The sequence below is a fragment of the Epinephelus fuscoguttatus genome, linkage group LG6 (genome assembly GCF_011397635.1).
Source record: "Epinephelus fuscoguttatus linkage group LG6, E.fuscoguttatus.final_Chr_v1".
NCBI classification, from domain to species: Eukaryota; Metazoa; Chordata; class Actinopteri; order Perciformes; family Serranidae; genus Epinephelus; species Epinephelus fuscoguttatus.
In genome coordinates, this window is record NC_064757.1 from 993,452 (window position 1) to 1,013,670 (window position 20,219).

Sequence of the window (20,219 nt, forward strand, 5' to 3'; positions counted from 1 at the left end):
GTTCTTATCTCTCTGACAGATCCTTCTCGGTTGTGATGGGAGAATTCTCCTCATCTCCTGCTCCGTTTTTATCTGGTGTTCGCCAGGGGTCAATTCTTGTTCCATTACTTTTTTCCATTTATATGCTTCCCCTGGGTGAAATTATTAATAATCATAACATTAATTTCCATTTTTATGCGGATGACATGCAACTTTATGTACCGATTGCTGGCAGTAATACTGACGAATGTGCTCGTATCCTAGCCTGTCTTTACGATATTAAATGTTGGATGTCTCAAAACTTCCAGCTGAATGAATCCAAATCAGAATTCATTTTATTCGGTCCCCCCAACCAAACCAGTGATGTAAAAAAGAATTTTGGACTATTGTCATCCAACATTAAACACTCTGCCCGAAATTTGGGTATTATTTTTGATTCAGAGCTGCTTTTGAGCAACAAATTACTAAAGTAGTGCAATCCTGCTGTCTGCAAATCAGAAGTATCGCTAAGGTTAAACCTTTCCTTTCCCAAGCAGACCTTGAAAAAGTCATTCATGTATTTGTTTTCTCCAGATTGGATTATTGTAATTCTGTACACACAGGACTGAGTCAAAAGGCCATTTCCCGTCTCCAGCTCGTCCAGAATTCGGCTGCGAGACTTTTAACTAATACAAGGAGACAAGACCACATAACACCCGTCCTTGCTACTTTGCACTGGTTACCGGTTAAATTTAGGATTGATTTTTAACTTTTACTCATTACTTTTAAAGCTCTACATGGCCTTGCTCCCTCATATATTGTAGAGTTACTTGTGCCCTATGAGCCTAGCCGCTGCCTGCGCTCCTCTGGTATGACCCTCTAACTACTCCCACAGCCCGCCTAGTCACTAAAGGTGATCGGGCATTTTCTATTAGAGCCTCTCAGTTGTGGAACTCCCTGCCTGAGGAGCTAAGGTCAGCAAACTCACTGCCCTCTTTTAAGTCACGTCTTAAAACCTGCTTTTACAGGAAGGCTTTTTTACAGTAGCTCTCTTGCTTGCCACTTTTATTGTTTTTTTTATCTGATTTTACCTCATTTACTCTATTTGTTTTTATTTGTTTTATTATTATGATCATTATTGCTCATGATGGTTCTGTGCTTTTATCCTGACTGTTTTATCTCACTCTGTAAAGCAGATCAGGTTTTTGGTTTTATGTTTTTCTCAATGATTTTGATGATTGTGTTATTTTTACTTGATTTGTAAAGCACTTTGTAACTGTGTTTTGAAAGGTGCAATACAAATAAAGTTTATTAATAGGGCCCAAGCAGGTCTCGACCTGTGAGGTCCCTATTGTTTTTCGAATGATTATTATTAGGGCCCGAGTGACAGCGAAGTCGTCCAAGGACCCTATTGAAATCGCGCTGTTTATTATTATTAGGGCCCGAGCAACGACGAAGTCGTCCGTAGGACCGTATTGTAATCGCACTGTTTATTATTATTAGGGCCCGAGCACCTAGCGGTGCGAGGACCTTATTGAAATGCAAGGATTTTTTATTATTATTATTAGGACCCGAGCACCTAGCGGTGCAAGGACCCTATTGAAATGCAAGGATTTTTTATTATTATTATTATTATTAGGACCCGAGCACCTAGCAGTGCGAGGACCCTATTGAAATGCAAGGATTTTTTATTATTATTATTATTAGGGCCCGAGCACCTAGCGGTGCGAGGACCCTATTGAAATGCAAGGATTTTTTATTGTTATTAGGGCCCGAGCACCTAGTGGTGTGAGTGCCCTATTTGAAATGCATGATTTTTTATTATTATTATTATTATTATTATTAGGGCCCGAGCACCTAGCGGTGCGAGGACCCTATTGAAATGCAAGGATTTTTTGTTATTATTAGGGCCCGAGCACCTAGCGGTGCAAGGACCCTACTGAAATGCAAGGATTTTTTATTATTATTAGGGCCCGAGCACCTAGCGGTGCGAGGACCCTATTGAAATGCAAGGATTTTTTATTATTATTAGGGGGCCAAGCCCGCGGGGCCTGGGAACTGCGAATACAAGCATACGCGGTTCCCAGGACCAGCGGTGCTGGGAACCCTATTGTTTTTGTTCGGGTTTTTATTATTATTATTATTATAGTTTTTCTCTATTTTTATTTTTCCGTTGGTAAAAGTGATGCTGCAGGCTAAACTGTGCAAGGGAGGGTGGTGCCATTTGGAGGGTTGGTCCAGACCCCTGCATGTACCTCAGACGCAAAAAATGACATAGGTCCGTCAGCAGGGGGCGCTATAACCAAGGTCAACGCGTTTTGGGCTATAACTCCCACACTGTATGTCACACATTCAACAGCCTCATATCCCTAGATTCCCTGAATAGTGCTGAATCACCTGGGCTGGGCCACGCCCATTTCCGCCTATAATTTTTTTTCACAAAATCATGAAAACTGGAAAACCTGCTTTTTTAAACTCCTCCTTGGGATTTTGTCCGATCGGCGTGAAACTTGGCACAGATAGTCATCAGCTGGACCTGATCTAAAGTTATCAAAAGAATTTTGTTCGGTACAAATATGCACAAATTATTAACAAATACATTTTGCTAGCTACCTACAAAAACGCGAACTGTTGCATATCTCAGTCAAAATAAATGCTAACAACACTAAATCTGAGATCCTTGCTTGGCATGTGACTCTGAGGGTATGAGCCAAATTTGACTAATGTTGGCCACTAGGGGGCGCTGCAAATATGGGAAATTTATATCTCTCAAATGGCAGCACCGATTTGTACGACATTTGGTGAGTGTGATGCTGGGTCACTCCTGAGGCCATAACTTGCAGTTTATCACGACTGGTCAAAGTGGGCGTGGCTTATTACAAGATAAACAAATATTTATTTCAGATCAATTATTATGCTGAGGGCTGTGAAATTCACAGGGTATATATAGAATACCAGAGGCTCTGGGCCAAATTTGCCACAAATTAACCGGTAGGGGACGCTATAAGCAGAGAAACATCAAGTGACATGAGAGTTGATCAGATTCGCATGAAATTTGGTGAGCGTGATGCAGAGTCGCTCCTGAGGCCAGCCATAAAGCTTAGTGATGTTTGGTCGGGCCGACTTCCAAGGGCTCCGCGACACCCGGGGGCCGAGTTGCGCAGGGAGGCTTGGCCCCCGTTCATAACTGCTTGCAGGTCTAGTTATTATTATTATTCTTCCTCCAAATGAATTGCCTTTTTGGGAGGCTTAACATACCCGAAAACTCATGAAACTTTGCACACATCTCAGAACTGGTGAAAAATGTCTCGTGTGCGGGTTCCAAAAAATGGCTCAGTAGCGCCCCCTACCAAAGTTTGAGGAAACAGCCCCTGAAGCTAGTTTAACCTACATGTATGAAACTCGGCAGGCTTATGTAACGCCCAGAGACGTACAAAAAAGCCTCTTGGAGGCATGCTCTAAACCCAACAGGAAGTCAACCATTTTGAATTTACTGTGCAATTTTGGTGCATTTTTGGCCATTTCCAGGGGTCATAAATGAACGAACTAGTCCTAGAGATTTCATCCAATTGACTTCAAACCTTGGTCTGTCCCATCCCAAGACCTTGAAGATGAAAAGTTATCAAAAGCTTGAGTTTTCGTTAATGCGTGTGACCGTGGGATGGCGTCAAAGTTAGGGATCTCGCCACTAAACAGGAAGTAGTTTATAGCTCTAGCATACATGGTCCAATTTTGGCCAAACTTCGCAGGATTGATGACAGTCCCGCCCTGAACATTTTTACATGTCAATAATTAGAGATAAACATAGCACCCCCTACTGGCAATGGGAAATGTCATGTTTTAGACTTCAATGTACATCTCCTACAGACTTGACCAGATCCACTTCAAACTTGGTGAAAAAAGTCATAAGACGTTGATGATGCTTTATGGTGGAAACTGTGAGTTTTTGTCGAAGGGCGTGGCCACGGCCTGGTGGCGAACTTTGATGTTTCGCCATGATGATAAACGTTGCTGTAACTTGACTCCACGTAGGAATATCTTGCCAAAACTTCACACATATGATGACAGTCCAGCCCTGAACACATCTACAGAGGAATTTTGAATCACCGGCATAGCGCCACCTTCTGGCAACAGAAAGCTACTTTATACATTCTTTGATGTCCTGCTTCTAGTAGGTTAATCAGACCCACCTCAAACTTGCTGGTATAAGTCCTTAGACCTTGATGATGCTGAAAAATTAAGCTTTTTAGTTTTCATCAAATGCTGTCACCGTGGCACCGCCTTGTTCGCCATCAAACACGATGTTGTTTTGAAGGGACAAGGGATGCTTGAAAACTCACCAAATGTGGCATACAAATCACAGGTCACAAGTCCTGTTGTCTGATGTGATTTTTGTGCTTTGATGCACCAAGATGGCTCAACAGCGCCCCCTAGAATATTTCAATTAAGCAGCCCCCAAAGCTGGATTGACCTGCATGTATGAAACTTGGTAGGCACCTGTAACACTCTATTACGTACAATAAAGTCTCTTGGAGCCATGCTCCAAACCCAACAGGAAGTCTGGCATTTTGAATTTACTTGTGCCACTGTTGTACGTTTTTGCCCATTTCCAGGGCTTGTAAATTAACGAACTTGTCCTACAGATTTAATCAGATTGGCTCCAAACTTGGTGTATGTAAGCGTGACTACGTTGTGACCAAAAGTTATCACAGAATTTGCCCATTGTTGAATGGCGCGTCCGCCGCTGAGCGTTGAATCTTGAGGTTTCGCCATGAAAAACAAAATTGCTGTAGCTCTGGCACAAATGGTCCAATCTCCACCAAAGTTCACATGATTCATATTAGTCCCGCCCTGAACACATTTTCATTACCATATTTCCTGATAATCATAGCGCCACCTAGTGTCAAAAGGAAGTACTTCTTATCAGACACTTATCTTTGGATTAACCTGAAATTTCAATGCTGTGGTCTATACTTGATGTTCACAAACATGACATATCATTAGTGTCTACGTGTGCTGCAGAGGGTTTAATTTTGATGTCTCGCCATGAAACAGGAAATTGCTATAAATTTGGAGTAAATTGTCTGTTGTCCACCAAACTTGACATGATTCATATTTGTCCCACCCTGAACACATTTATATGACAATATTCCGTGATAGTCAAAACGCCACCTAGTGGTGAAAGGAAATACTTCTTACTAGACAATTATCTTTGGATTAACCTGAAATTTCAGTGCTGTGGTGTGTATTTGATGTACACAAACATGACATATCATTAGTGTCAATACGTGCTGCAGAGGGTTTAATTTTGAGGTCTCGCCATGAAACAGGAAATTGCTATATTGTTACTGTAAATGTTCTGATCTCCATCAAACTTCAGATGATTCATATCAGTTCTGCCCTGAAAACATTTATATGACCATATTTCCTGATACTCATAGTGTTAGCTAGTGGTGACAGGAAGTAGGTCTCAAACACTTATCTTTTGATTTCTCTGAAAGTTAAATGCTGTGGTGTATATTTGATGTACAAAAACATGATGTATAATTAGTGCGCTCTCCAACTCCCTCTAGTGGAAAGAGGAAGTGATACAAAATGTGAAGTATGTCATTCCAGCACTGTTTCAAAGATATGCAAAGTCACTCCTGCATGCGATGTCTAACTTTGACAGAAATGAACTGACACGTCAGAAGACGTCCTGCCAGCCCCCCTGAGTTGCGTGCAGGTGTGAGGGCCCGTTCATCGCTGCTTGCAGCTTTAATTTAATTTATTTTTTTCTTTGTCCCAAATGATCGCGTTTTTCACTGCCTGAACATACCCCAAAACTCATCAAACTTGGACTATAAGTCACACCTGGCGAAAAATTTTATAATCTATTGTTGTCCTGAATTTCCACCACTAGGTCGCGCTATAATCAAGGAAAGTGCGTTTTGGCTCATAACTCCCATATACTTTGTGGCACATTCAGAAACCTTATGTCCACGCGTTCAGTGAATTGTGCTGAATCTCGCAATATAGGCCCATTTCCGCCTGTAGTTTTTTTTCACAAATTCGCAAAATGTCTCAAATCTACTTTCTAACTCCTCCTCGGCAATTTCACCCATTTGCACGAAACTTTGCACACAGCATCTGTGGACTTTCCTGACAAAAAGTTTTTAAAAGCATTTTGATATTCCAAAGAATACCGAAGTTATTAAATAGCAACTTCCTGCAGATTTGGTACAAAACAGGAAGTGTTGCATATCTCCACATTGGTGTGTCCGAATGACATGAAACTCAGTTTACTACTTCCCCATGAGCCCCTGAGGCGCTGTGCAAAATTTCAGGCGATGACCACCAAGTGGCGCTCTTTAAATTGAAGTATTTTATATCTCCACATCGGTTGCTCGGATTAACATGAAACTTAGAACAATTATTGTCAATGCCCTCATGAGGATATCTGACAAAGGAGTTACCGATCTGCCACTAGGTGGCGCTGTGGTGGCAGTCTAATTTAATACTTGCCACTGTGCCAACACCATAACACTTATGGAAATGAAATTGATAGGGGTGGTAAAGACTGGCCCCTGTAACTCACACACCAGAAATGACCAGCAGGTGGCACTATTTTCAATGCAAAAGCGTTTTTGGCCCACAACTCCCACGTAACATGTCGCACGTTTTGAAACTTTATATCTCAGTGTTCCCTGAATTCAGCTGAATTGTGTGATGTAAGGCACGCCCACTTTTGCATTAAATTTCCATTACAACCTACTATTTCGATCTCCTCCTAGGCGATTTGACTGATTTACACCAAACTTTGCATGAAGCATCTGTGGACACTCCTGACAAAAAGTTATTAAAAGAATTTTGATAGTCCAAAAAATGCCTAAAATATAAAACAACAAATTCCTGCACATTGTTTTCAAAACAGACAGTCTTTCATATCTTGACCAAATACAGTTGGATTACCACAACACTTTTGCTAATTGTGTTCCATGGCCCGATGAGGGTTTGTGCAAAATTCGGTGCAAATCGGCCAATAGATGGCGCTCTGGTGGCAGTCTAATTAGTGTGAATGGAAGTAAATTGGAAAATCTTCAAATCCTCTTCAAAACTCATCAACTTTCAACCTCTTCTTGTCCCTCATACTTTGAGCTAGAGACACCATGTCAACTTTTAAAGAGTCAGAAGACCTTGAACTATTGGGCATGTATTCAGCTTCTACCTGAGTGTCACTGATGTGAAGTGGATTGCGCTGGTCTCTCCTCTTCCTTGGGTTGATAATCATCTCCTTAGTCTTCTCTGCGTTTAAGGAGAAATTATTTGTGTGGCACCAGGACACCAGCTGAGCCACCTCCTCCGTGTAGTCTGTCTCCACCCCACCAGTGATCAGTCCGATGACTGCTGTGTCATCTGCAAACTTGATGATGGTGGTGTTGCACTGGGTGGAGGCACAATCGTAGGTGAAGAGGGTGTAAAGAAGAGGACTCAGCAAACAGCCCTGGGGGGTCCCTGTGCTCACTATCCTTGTGCCTGGTACCAACTCTGACTGTCTGGGGTCTGTCTGTGAGGAAATCCATAACCCAGCTGCAGAGGGAAGGTGTCAGTCCAGATGTCACATTTACATGTCCGAATGTTGTCATTATATACTCAGATTCAATATTTAAGTCATTTACCGTCACAGTAGCAGCGTGATATACATTAGTACCTGTAAACACTCAGAAAAATATTGGAAAAATACATTCGTGGGTTGGGTGCCTACCTGTATACTGGAAATGTAAGTAAGATATAACGTTTATTTTTTTATTTATTATAGCTGACAAGACATCTAGGTGCAAGCCCCCCAACGGCAGCATGCCCTGACGCGCGTGGGCTGCAAGGGCCCGTTCATCGCTGCTTGCAGCTTTAATCTTTACATGAAGTCACTGTTACTTTTATGAAAAAAACATGAATTATCAATTATTTTCTATGTAATAAATGTTGGATGGATTTTTTCTTTTCTAATTATCACAGTCTGGGATATGTGAATGATTAATAACAACACCGATTTTGATGCATTATTATTTTTTGTGCACCTTCAATAATAATACCTTTCTCCTTCGGGACATTTTTTGTCCTTGTTGAAAAACAACCATAAAAATATTAAATATTAATATTTTTTTTCTACTTTTTTTTCTCCTACTCGGATTATACATACCAAGTATTCAGTGTGTGTGTGTGTGTGTGTGTGTGTATGAGAGAGAGAGAGATGGAGAGAACAGTCACGTAACCTTGCAGCAACCTGCAGCTCATAGTTTGCAATTTTTAGCTACACAATTACACACATGCACACACACACACTAGTTTTTAGTATCTATACAGCCACAGCCCCCAGACATCCATATCAACACTAACGTAGCATTTATTTTAATGGGTTTTTTTTTTTTTTGGCTCGCAAACCTCAATAATGAAAAAATGCGAGAAAAATACAGGCAATTTTATAATTATTTAGTGTGTGTTTGCTCTGCTGGGGAAGCAGGAGAAAATGTATGTATGGCCGATACCGATACCAATCCGATCCAGGCTCACTTATTTTGTTGTCAGTCATGTTAGAAAAGGTTTGATCAAGCAATATTACTCTAACAAGAACAACTACTTAATCGGGTTAGTTAGAATGATCCACAACAGTTGGTATGAGAAACTGACCTGTTTATTGTTAACAGGTTTCAGTAAACAAACTTTAAACTTGAACATTAACATTAAATAAAAAATATAGGTGGTTTGCTTTGGCTGCTTTGGCCCCTTAATAAATAGAAAATAAATCAACACAAGAAATCTTTAAAATGTCTAACATTGAAATTAAAATAGCAGCAGGACTCCACACACTAATGCTTTGCTCCCCCAATAAATAAAAAAAAAGATTAACACCACAAGACATTGTTGGCATTTAACAAACAATGCAGCCTTTCCTTTTCAGTTATTTTAGTAGTGTTTTTGTAGTCCATCCATGGCTCCAATTTCACTAATTGTGCCCAAAACAATGCCATCAGTGCTCTTTACTTAAACAGTAAGAGTGTAAACCAAATAAAAATATCACTCTCAAAAAAACCAGAGCAGAAAACAATCAGTTAACTAAGTTGACCGCTACTCTTCCTACTCTCCGCGTGTCTGCCGTCTGCATGCTGGCCTGGTGGATTGATAGTAAGAGGTGGAGCGGATCACTGGAATGGACTGCTTGAATCACGGAGCGCTGGGCTGGACTCTGTGAAAAACTGGATCGGAGTTCTTGGACCGGCATTTTTCCATGCAGTCTGATCCAATGGCGATGCCCGTTTTTTGCTAATATCGGCAGCCGATACCGATCCGAATATCAGTTCGGGACATCCCTATTTTTTGATCTACTCTGCATTTGCCCTCCCTGTTAGGGGCCTATAGTGCTTCAAGTGGCCAAACCAGGAATTGCATTGAAAAGACAGCAGGGCCCCAAAAATGGAAACTGGCCCCATCTGTTTTTTTTTTGTTTGTTTTGTTTTGTTTGGTGTGTTTTTTTTTTTTTTTTACTATTCTTGGGTCTCTCTAACCAACTTGAATGCCAGAGATAGAAAAAAATCATGTTTTTTATGTAAATTGACGGGAAATCAAAAAACGCCGTTTTAATGGGTTTCAATGGGGACGTTTTTCGTCCGAGAGGGAGTGTTGTAAAAGGTTGCCATTTGTGTATTTTAGACCTGATTTAGGAGCGGCTTTAAAATTTCAAAAATATCACCAAAAATAAGGTTCCTGACCAAATGTCATGCTATATGCATGAACACAGCCAGTGTTATCAAAAAATAAAAACTGAAATGACTGAAAAATGACTGAAAATGACGTTTTCCGTCAGAGGGGGACCAGTGGGTTAAATGCCACGGTGATAAGCAGTTGTTGAGCAGCTTTCGTCTTGGCTCCTGTCACTGACACACCAGGGTGATGTCGCTTCAAATGGGTGGCCATGCTCAATGTATTTCCAGTATCATATGGCTTTCTCATGCTACAATGCCTGCACACCGTAATGGCTTTGTCCACCATCCTTCTTCCATCATCACTGTATTTTACAGGGAAACCAAAATGCTCCCATACATGTGACTTAAATGATGCAGGAGGTTTTTCAAGTTCCTCTGCTCCTCCTCTAGCCATGACTACCACTGTGTTTGACTAGTGTGGATTTAACATGCGCCCTTCACGTGAACACACACACAACTTTTTTTTTTCTTCTTTTTGTTTCATCAACCAATCTGTAGGCCACGTGCGTGCCAAACCGTGGAGAGGGATCCATACGGATCACGGATCAACAATGAACTGTTGTACCACTGGCTGTTAAGCACAGTCAAACACGCCGCTCGCACAGCAGCTCAGCAAGGCACTGTATACACACTCAATTGGAGCAGAGCCTGTGTTGCATTCAGGCATTGTCACGTAAATAACAAATTCCAGCGCTTGAGTAGGCCATAGCACAACACAGCAGCATGTGAAGTGGGCCGAACCCGAACTGAACCCGTGCAAAATTTTTGGCCCTAGTATCCACACTCTGGAGCACACTCTCACCAGCGGACAGAGAACACGCATCTGAAATTATGTCATGTCAACCACCTGAAAGGCAGACAAAAATATCTGTTTTTTTAAACGCTCCCACGGTGGTGAAGAAGAAATATTCTGGGGCCTCATGTACAAAGGGTGCGTATGCACAAAAACGTGGCGTACGTCCTTTTCCACAGTAAAGTTCAGATGTATCAAGAGTGAAATGACCGTGGAAATGTGCGGTGCCTCACGCCAACTTCATGGCTGACATATGCATGTTTCCACAGCTGTTGATCCTTTGGCACCACTTAAAGGTGATGTTGGGAAACTGTTATAATAAATAAATAAATGTGAAAACAATTAGTCCTCAGAGTGATGTGCACATCAGAGACACATGAACAATTAACACTGATGAACAATTAACACATCCACGTGACTGCAATTAGATGAGTGGATATAAAAGTATGCGCAAAGTGGTGCAGAAAATACCGACAACAACAATGGCTGTCCTAGCAGTATTTGCCACATTGGTTCCCGAGGGCAATCCTCCTGGAACTGTGCGCGAAGCTGCGGTCGGCCTTGGAGTGCAACACGGCGAGGAGCCATGCGCTGCCTGTATCCATACAGGTGCTGACCACACTGGGGTTCCTAGCAACAGGGGCATTCCAGAGGGAGCTTGCTGACCAATCGGGACCGTGCCAGTCGACCCTGAGCCGAGCCATGCCAGCTGTGTGGGACGGAATTATCCGCATGTCAGCCAGGTATATCAAATTCCCATATGCAGCTGAACAGACCAACATTAAAGTGCAATTTGCAGTGAGAGTCGGTTTTCCTAATGTAATCGGAGCCATTGACTGCACAAACATTGATATAAAAGCGCCATCGCAAGATGAATTTATTTTTCTCAACAAGAAGCATTTTCATTCGATCAATGTACAGATCATATGTGATGCGCAAATGCAATTAACCAACATTATACAACAGTTAGTTCCGGCCCTGCAATCTGATTGGTCGAGAGACCGTAAAACCGTGATGATATTGGAGTACAACATCACGGTTATTTCACTGTGTATGTATCACTCCGCCTCACAGCTGATTGCAATCAACAATCAAATCAAAACTGACAGTTAGTGTCAGTTAGGTCAGCAGTTGCGTTGTAGGCTAATTAATTCATCCACTGTCAAACAGCCAAAAATATGGATTTATTTCCTAAAATAAGTTTTGAATTGAACTATGAATGGTCATCAGAGGAAGATGAGGGAGAGGAGAAGCTGAATCCATCTGAGCACACATCCAGCTGATTGTCTTCGGCACTCGGCCCGCGGCCTTGTGCCTATGACCGAATCACAGCCGTGGCAATATCACAGTACAACATCACTCCCTCTCGTGTGATATTGTTTAATTGATTCATATACGATTCATACATTCTGAGTAACAGCAGGGTTGGGAACAGACTACAAGCTGGCACTGTGCGCATGGGTGGCTTCTTGGTGAGTAAATAATTCATTTGTTTAAATGACCTAATATTAATCCCCCTGATGCGCATTGAGCATGTGCGCCCCTAAATATTATCCTGTTTTCACAGCATCAGTACTAGTCAGTGGTTAAAGCTATTGACTTGCTGTTTTTTGCTGGTTAAACTACAGCTTCAGAGCTTTCTACCAAGTCCCTGATTGTCTCTGTGTGTAAAGTACTCATGTCAATAAATCCGTGCGTAAAGTGTAACATTTCTTAATCAGCCTCACCTTTTCCCTGGCGCACTTCTGCATTCATTTACAACAGTGCTGTGTGATCCATGTAAGTGGTGTATAAAATTAACAAATGGAAACTGTAAATCCAGTTCACATAATTATTTGTCTGCTTTCAACTGACCCCAGGTCAGGGGCGGATAAAGTTATGATCCCACTGCCGGTAAAAAAAAAAACGAGAAAAAAAAAACAAAAAACGGTTTGCTCCTGCAGCCAGCCAGAGACGAAGGATCCATTCCACACACCTGAGCCAGAGCAAAAAAAGGGAGAGAAGGAGAGATCGAGTTTCTGTCTTTGATGAATGAAGCCTTATTGTTTTGCTGCTATTAAACAATGAGTTACTCAATAGCATAAATATTGACATTATTATGCACGGGGAGACAGAGACCTGCTCTGCTCCAGACACACTCAGCACCTTGAACAGCACGGCGCACCTGACTGTTGTCGATGTGTACGTGTTAATTTGATTTCAATCATTTTGTTTTAAATCTGGACATGTGCAGGTGGACTCAGCCAGTGCTAAGAAACGTCCTATGCCTGCCTGTTGAAGAGATAGAAGATTAAAGCGTCAAACTGCGGTAAAAGATGCTGTATAAAAGACGGGCTACAACTTTATTTCCTTGTCCCCCCCTGGAATTGTTCTCTAAAATGTTACTGTTTATTGCCCCCCCAACTATGAAATGGGATTTTCGCCCCTGCCCCAGGTGACTCTCTGTTCAAATGGGGTGAGCTCCTCCTCTCCTGTCCCCCCGCCTGTTTTGGCCATACTTTGGCAGTGGGCAGCCGTCCTCCGCTTCACGTCCACCTTAATGTCGGACTACTTCTTTTTTAATTCTGCGTGTGTATGCTTTTCTGACCCCACAGCATTGACAGCCTCACACACACTCTCCCACTCACTCCTCTTGCGTTTAGTATTGATGCTCCAGAGCCTTTGTGCTCCACTGCCTCTCAGGTTAACTCGTATTGCAGCGGTGCCTGGATAGTGTGACGTTTGTGGTTGTGCTGCTGCCGTGGTCCTGCCAGATGCCTCCTGCTGCTGCTGTTATCATTAGTCATACTTCTACTGTTATTATACACATATGATTATTGTCACACGTGTATACTATCAGATATTAATATATTATTATTAATTATAATATTATTACTTTTATTAATGTTGTTGTAAGCTACTGCCATTACTGTCTATCCTGCATCTCTCTCTGTCTCTGTCTCTCTCTCTCTCTCTCTCTCTCTCTCTCTCTCTCTCTCTCTCTCTCTCTCTGTGTCTCATTGTGTCATATGGTTTACTGGTAATTTATTATGTTGATCTGTACTGTATGACATCTATTACTCGTCTGTCCGTCCTGGAAGAGGGATCCCTCCTCAGTTGCTCTTCCTGAGGTTTCTACCGTTTTTTTTTCCCCCGTTTCCCCCGTTTTTTTTTTTTTTGTTTTTTTTTGAGGAGTTTTTTCTTATCCGCTGTTAGGGTCCAAAGGACAGAGGGATGTCGTATGCTGTAAAGCCCTGTGAGGCAAATTGTGATTTGTGATATTGGGCTTTATAAATAAAATTGATTGATTGATTGATTGATTGATTGATTGATTGATTGATTGATTGATGCTGGAGGACAGCGTGCCAAAAAGTACATTTTTGCGCACCTCCACTTCAGTGAGTAGCGTCTCCACTTCGCATTCTGTGAGGTTTTTCTGTTTTCCCGTCTGACTCATTATTTTGTTTTAGTTTTCTGCTCGTGCAAAGAGGGGAATCTCAGGTGCAGGGTTCATTTAAATATTATTTGCATATTTAAATGGAGGCGTGGACAGGTAGGGGTCGGGTACTCTAACATGTGCGCTGAATTCCACGTTGATTGGGATGTACAAAGGAAATGTACCTGGATTCATGCATACGCACAGATTCATACATCTGGATGTTTTTGTGCATACGACGTTTTCTGGATTTAAGTGTACGCCATGTTTCAGTAGGAAATCCACGCAAGTCTTTGTACATGAGGCCCCAGATGTTTAGTTCAATGTCCAGTTCAGAGAATTGTTCAGTTGTTATGTTGACTGCTGTCAGAAACACATAAACACCATGATTCCTTTAAGTGTTTGTGTCGGTGTCCGTCTGCACCCCCTACCCAAAGCTGTAAACCTAGGGGAAACATTGTACACTGTACACTACCTGCAGAGCAGCAAACAGCAGACAGACACAGAGACAAGCTGCCAAACATTGTTGAGCATTTAGCACCTAAAGAGACAAATATGTCCCTCAAGAGTTGGTACAGACTAAAATCAAAGCCCAGAGAGAGTAAATACTGGGCATTTATTGGACATTTTATCTGCTGGATGTGTATAAAGACAATGGTTCGCAAACACATTCACCAACTTAATAAAGTGATATTATGATAGATGTTGTTTTTAAAGGGTGGACAATAATTCATGCTGCTTTAAGATGTTTACAGTCTTTTTCTTAATTAAATGAAGTGGATTACTATGACAAATATACTGTCAGAAATAGCCTGGAAAGATAACGAGTGATACTTTTGTGTTAACAGACCAATGGGAGCTTCTTACATCCACTATGCTGAGTCCTCAATGAAGAATGGCTTTGGCTTAAAATATCTGCACAGGTTTTTCAACATCCCCTTTCTGCAGCTACAGGTTATTTTTTTAACTCATCATTTGTCATTGTTACTTTTATAATGGGTTATATTAGTTCTGTAGTTTACCATCCTGTACTTGTTTTTAAGGATTTTTCGGAAACTTTGCAGATTTTAAACCAGGTCTGTGTCACTATGGTGGGGGGAGTGTGCGCGGAAGAACAGTGTTAAGGTGCCCCTCAGCGCCTGAAGCTTCCTGCTTGTCCACCATCCAGCCAAAATCTGAAGAATGACATGAAATGATGCGTGGACTTTTGCTCATGGCACGGGCAGGGAGTTCTTAGCACTGCTGACAGGGGGGAAGCCAAACACTGTTCATCTGCACACACTTCCCACACAGTGATGACACAGACCTGGTTGAAAATTGAGCAAGTTTTTCCTTTAATCTGTTTTCACTTAATGGTAGAAAGTAAGATTGCAGTATTATTTTGCCTGTGTTGACATTGTTTCTAATCATGCTTTGGAACAGTGTGATTATGAATGCTCAGTCTGATATCCTGTCCAATCATTCATGCCAGGTTTGTGTGTGTATGTGTGTGTGTTTGCAGAGAGAGACCCTCCTGAGGCAGCTGGAGACAAACCAGCTGGACATGGATGCCACCTTGGAGGAGCTCTCTGTCCAGCAGGAGACTGAAGATCAAAACTACGAGATGTACTGTTTGCTTTGTTTCTCTCTATGTCAGTGCACTGTTGTATAGAGCCTCTAGTGCAGGGCTTTTCTCAATTACAAATTCAGTTGGGCAAGATTTAAAACCAAAAAATGTTGATGGGCCACATTTTCAGCAGCGAGCAACCTATCTACTTTTTGTAGTTCACGTATGTGTGTGTGTGTGTGTGTGTGTGTGTGTGTATATATGTATATATGTGTGTATGTATATATATATATATATATATATATATATACATACAGTACAGGCCAAAAGTTTGGACACACCTTCTCATTCAATGCGTTTTCTTTATTTTCATGACTATTTACATTGTAGATTCTCACTGAAGGCATCAAAACTATGAATGAACACATGTGGAGTTATGTACTTAACAAAAAAGGTGAAATAACTGAAAACATGTTTTATATTCTAGTTTCTTCAAAATAGCCACCCTTTGCTCTGATTACTGCTTTGCACACTCTTGGCATTCTCTCCATGAGCTTCAAGAGGTAGTCACCTGAAATGGTTTCCACTTCACAGGTGTGCCTTATCAGGGTTAATTAGTGGAATTTCTTGCTTTATCAGTGGGGTTGGGACCATCAGTTGTGTTGTGCAGAAGTCAGGTTAATACACAGCCGACAGCCCTATTGGACAACTGTTAAAATTCATATTATGGCAAGAACCAATCAGCTAACTAAAGAAAAACGAGTGGCCATCATTACTTTAAGAAATGAAGGTCAGTCAGTCCGGAAAATTGCAAAAACTTTTAAATGTGTCCCCAAGTGGAGTCGCAAAAACCATCAAGCGCTACAACAAAACTAGTACACATGAGGACCGACCCAGGAAAGGAAGACCAAGAGTCACCTCTGCTTCTGAGGATAAGTTCATCCGAGTCACCAGCCTCAGAAATCGCAAGTTAACAGCAGCTCAGATCAGAGACCAGATGAATGCCACACAGAGTTCTAGCAGCAGACCCATCGCTAGAACAACTGTTAAGAGGAGACTGCGTGAATCAGGCCTTCATGGTCAAATAGCTGCTAGGAAACCACTGCTAAGGAGAGGCAACAAGCAGAAGAGATTTGTTTGGGCCAAGAAACACAAGGAATGGACATTGGACCAGTGGAAATCTGTGCTTTGGTCTGATGAGTCCAAATTTGAGATCTTTGGTTCCAACCGCCGTGTCTTTGTGAGACGCAGAAAAGGTGAATGGATGGATTCCACATGCCTGGTTCCCACTGTGAAGCATGGAGGAGGAGGTGTGATGGTGTGGGGGTGTTTTGCTGGTGACACTGTTGGGGATTTATTCAAAATTGAAGGCACACTGAACCAGCATGGCTACCACAGCATCCTGCAGCGACATGCCATCCCATCCGGTTTGCGTTTAGTGGGACGATCATTTATTTTTCAACAGGACAATGACCCCAAACACACCGCCAGGCTGTGTAAGGGCTATTTGACCAAGAAGGAGAGTGATGGAGTGCTGCGGCAGATGACCTGGCCTCCACAGTCACCGGACCTGAACCCAATCGAGATGGTTTGGGGTGAGCTGGACCGCAGAGTGAAGGCAAAGGTGCCAACACGTGCTAAACACCTCTGGGAACTCCTTCAAGACTGTTGGAAAACCATTTCAGGTGACTACCTCTTGAAGCTCATGGAGAGAATGCCAAGAGTGTGCAAAGCAGTAATCAGAGCAAAGGGTGGCTATTTTGAAGAAACTAGAATATAAAACATGTTTTCAGTTATTTTACCTTTTTTTGTTCAGTACATGTTTTTTTGTTTTCATAGTCATGAAAATAAAGAAAACGCATTGAATGAGAAGGTGTGTCCAAACTTTTGGCCTGTACTGTGTATATATATACAGTACAGGCCAAAAGTTTGGACACACCTTCTCATTCAATGCGTTTTCTTTATTTTCATGACTATTTACATTGTAGATTCTCACTGAAGGCATCAAAACTATGAATGAACACATGTGGAGTTATGTACTTAACAAAAAAAAGGTGAAATAACTGAAAACATGTTTTATATTCTACTTTCTTCAAAATAGCCACCCTTTGCTCTGATTACTGCTTTGCACACTCTTGGCATTCTCTCCATGAGCTTCAAGAGGTAGTCACCTAAAATGGTTTCCACTTCACAGGTGTGCCTTATCAGGGTTAATTAGTGGAATTTCTTGCTTTATCAGTGGGGTTGGGACCATCAGTTGTGTTGTGCAGAAGTCAGGTTAATACACAGCCGACAGCCCTATTGGACAACTGTTAAAATTCATATTATGGCAAGAACCAATCAGCTAACTAAAGAAAAACGAGTGGCCATCATTACTTTAAGAAATGAAGGTCAGTCAGTCCAGAAAATTGCAAAAACTATAAATGTGTCCCCAAGTGGAGTCGCAAAAACCATCAAGCGCTACAACGAAACTGGCACACATGAGGACCGACCCAGGAAAGGAAGACCAAGAGTCACCTCTGCTTCTGAGGATAAGTTCATCCGAGTCACCAGCCTCAGAAATGGCAAGTTAACAGCAGCTCAGATCAGAGACCAGATGAATGCCACACAGAGTTCTAGCAGCAGACCCATCTCTAGAACAACTGTTAAGAGGAGACTGCGCGAATCAGGCCTTCATGGTCAAATAGCTGCTAGGAAACCACTGCTAAGGAGAGGCAACAAGCAGAAGAGATTTGTTTGGGCCAAGAAACACAAGGAATGGACATTAGACCAGTGGAAATCTGTGCTTTGGTCTGATGAGTCCAAATTTGACATCTTTGGTTCCAACCGCCGTGTCTTTGTGAGACGCAGAAAAGGTGAACGGATGGATTCCACATGCCTGGTTCCCACTGTGAAGCATGGAGGAGGAGGTGTGATGGTGTCGGGGTGTTTTGCTGGTGACACTGTTGGGGATTTATTGAAAATTGAAGGCACACTGAACCAGCATGGCTACCACAGCATCCTGCAGCGACATGCCATCCCATCCGGTTTGCGTTTAGTTGGACGATCATTTATTTTTCAACAGGACAATGACCCCAAACACACCTCCAGGCTGTGTAAGGGCTATTTGACCAAGAAGGAGAGTGATGGAGTGCTGCGGCAGATGACCTGGCCTCCACAGTCACCGGGCCTGAACCCAATGGAGATGGTTTGGGGTGAGGTGGACCGCAGAGTGAAGGCAAAGGGGCCAACAAGTGCTAAACACCTCTGGGAACTCCTTCAAGACTGTTGGAAAACCATTTCAGGTGACTACCTCTTGAAGCTCATGGAGAGAATGCCAAGAGTGTGCAAAGCAGTAATCAGAGCAAAGGGTGGCTGTTTTGAAGAAACTAGAATATAAAACATGTTTTCAGTTATTTCACCTTTTTTTGTTAAGTACATAACTCCACATGTGTTCATTCATAGTTTTGATGCCTTCAGTGAGAATCTACAATGTAAATAGTCATGAAAATAAAGAAAACACATTGAATGAGAAGGTGTGTCCAAACTTTTGGCCTGTACTGTGTATATATATATATATATATATATATACTCAACATAATGCAGAAACAGAATGAAAAAGAGCCATCAATGCACAGAAGGATAATAAGTGGCATAAACAGTAACTTATAACACACTCTATCTCTCTACCTGCATCTCCCTCTCTCCCTCTCCCCCACACACACACATGCACACACCTCACCTACTGATGTTTTCTTTTATGGTCAATTGCATAGGATATAGTTTTATACAGTCCATGGTAGCAACAGTCATGATTACAACAGCAAAGTCATTTTATAAACTCAATAATATCTCATCGGAAACAAATCAATAAATATTCCTCCTGACATCACAATACTGAGTGGAAAAAGTAACGTTATGTAAGCATGAAGAAGACAGACATCAGTATCAATCATTCATCCTGCTCTCTGACCCCGTCTACTGAGATTCACTGTCTGCAAGTACACGTGTAGCCCACATGTGACCAAGAAGAAGGAACATGAGCAAAAGCTTATTTTTCACAACTGTCTGTGGAAACTTGCAGCAGATAGCATTCTATGTGCACATTGCACTCTGGTTAGCACCAGAAACTTAAAGGGAAATTTCGGTTTATTTCTACCTGTCTCCTATCGTCCTAAATTTCGTTTCAAGTGACTAGTGACGAAAAAATAATAATTAGCATGTTAGCCGTTAGCCTAGATACAGCCGGGGCGCACAGTAGCGTCAGACCTGTTAAAGTGTAAGTGAATGGGCATACCTTTAAGTGCAAAGTTAGTCCACTAAACAAGCTTTTTTCCACAAAGACCACCTCATATCGTTACGATAAATGTCAGACAACATTTAGAAAATGACATGTAAACGTGTTGTCTTATCTTACCGGTGTGCTGCCATGTTTGTTTATCCCTCTTGCTCTGCTTTCCCGGCTGTATCTAGGCTAACAGCTAACATGCTAACTATTATTTTTCATCACTAATCACTTGAAACAAATTTAGGACAATAGGAGACAGGTTGAAATAAACCGAAATTTCCCTTTAAGAACAAGATTTTTAACAACTTAGGGCCACATTGTGCTAAGACTGGGAATACATTACAGTCTGTAGCTATTCCTCTGTTATGCCATTTGAGTACACATCCTTCCTATGAAGACTTTTCTTTCTTTTCTCAAGAATTACTTAGTGCAGGAGTTATTGTCATTGACTTTCAGCTAATAGTGGCCATGTGTTGTCAGAAGACAAAAAAATCCAAGTG

The 20,219-nt window shown here is 41.8% G+C and overlaps 1 protein-coding gene across 2 annotated transcripts in view; it reads left to right on the top strand.

The window, feature by feature from the left end:
- The window catches only part of rabl6b (RAB, member RAS oncogene family-like 6b), a 63,423-nt gene that overhangs the window by 23,342 nt on the left and 19,862 nt on the right, over positions 1 to 20,219 (top strand). For both annotated transcript variants that reach the window (XM_049578777.1, XM_049578779.1), the window contains 2 exons: positions 14,755 to 14,860; positions 15,408 to 15,511. In XM_049578777.1, the coding sequence (XP_049434734.1) occupies positions 14,755 to 14,860; positions 15,408 to 15,511 (210 nt within the window). The remainder of the gene's footprint in view (positions 1 to 14,754; positions 14,861 to 15,407; positions 15,512 to 20,219) is intronic.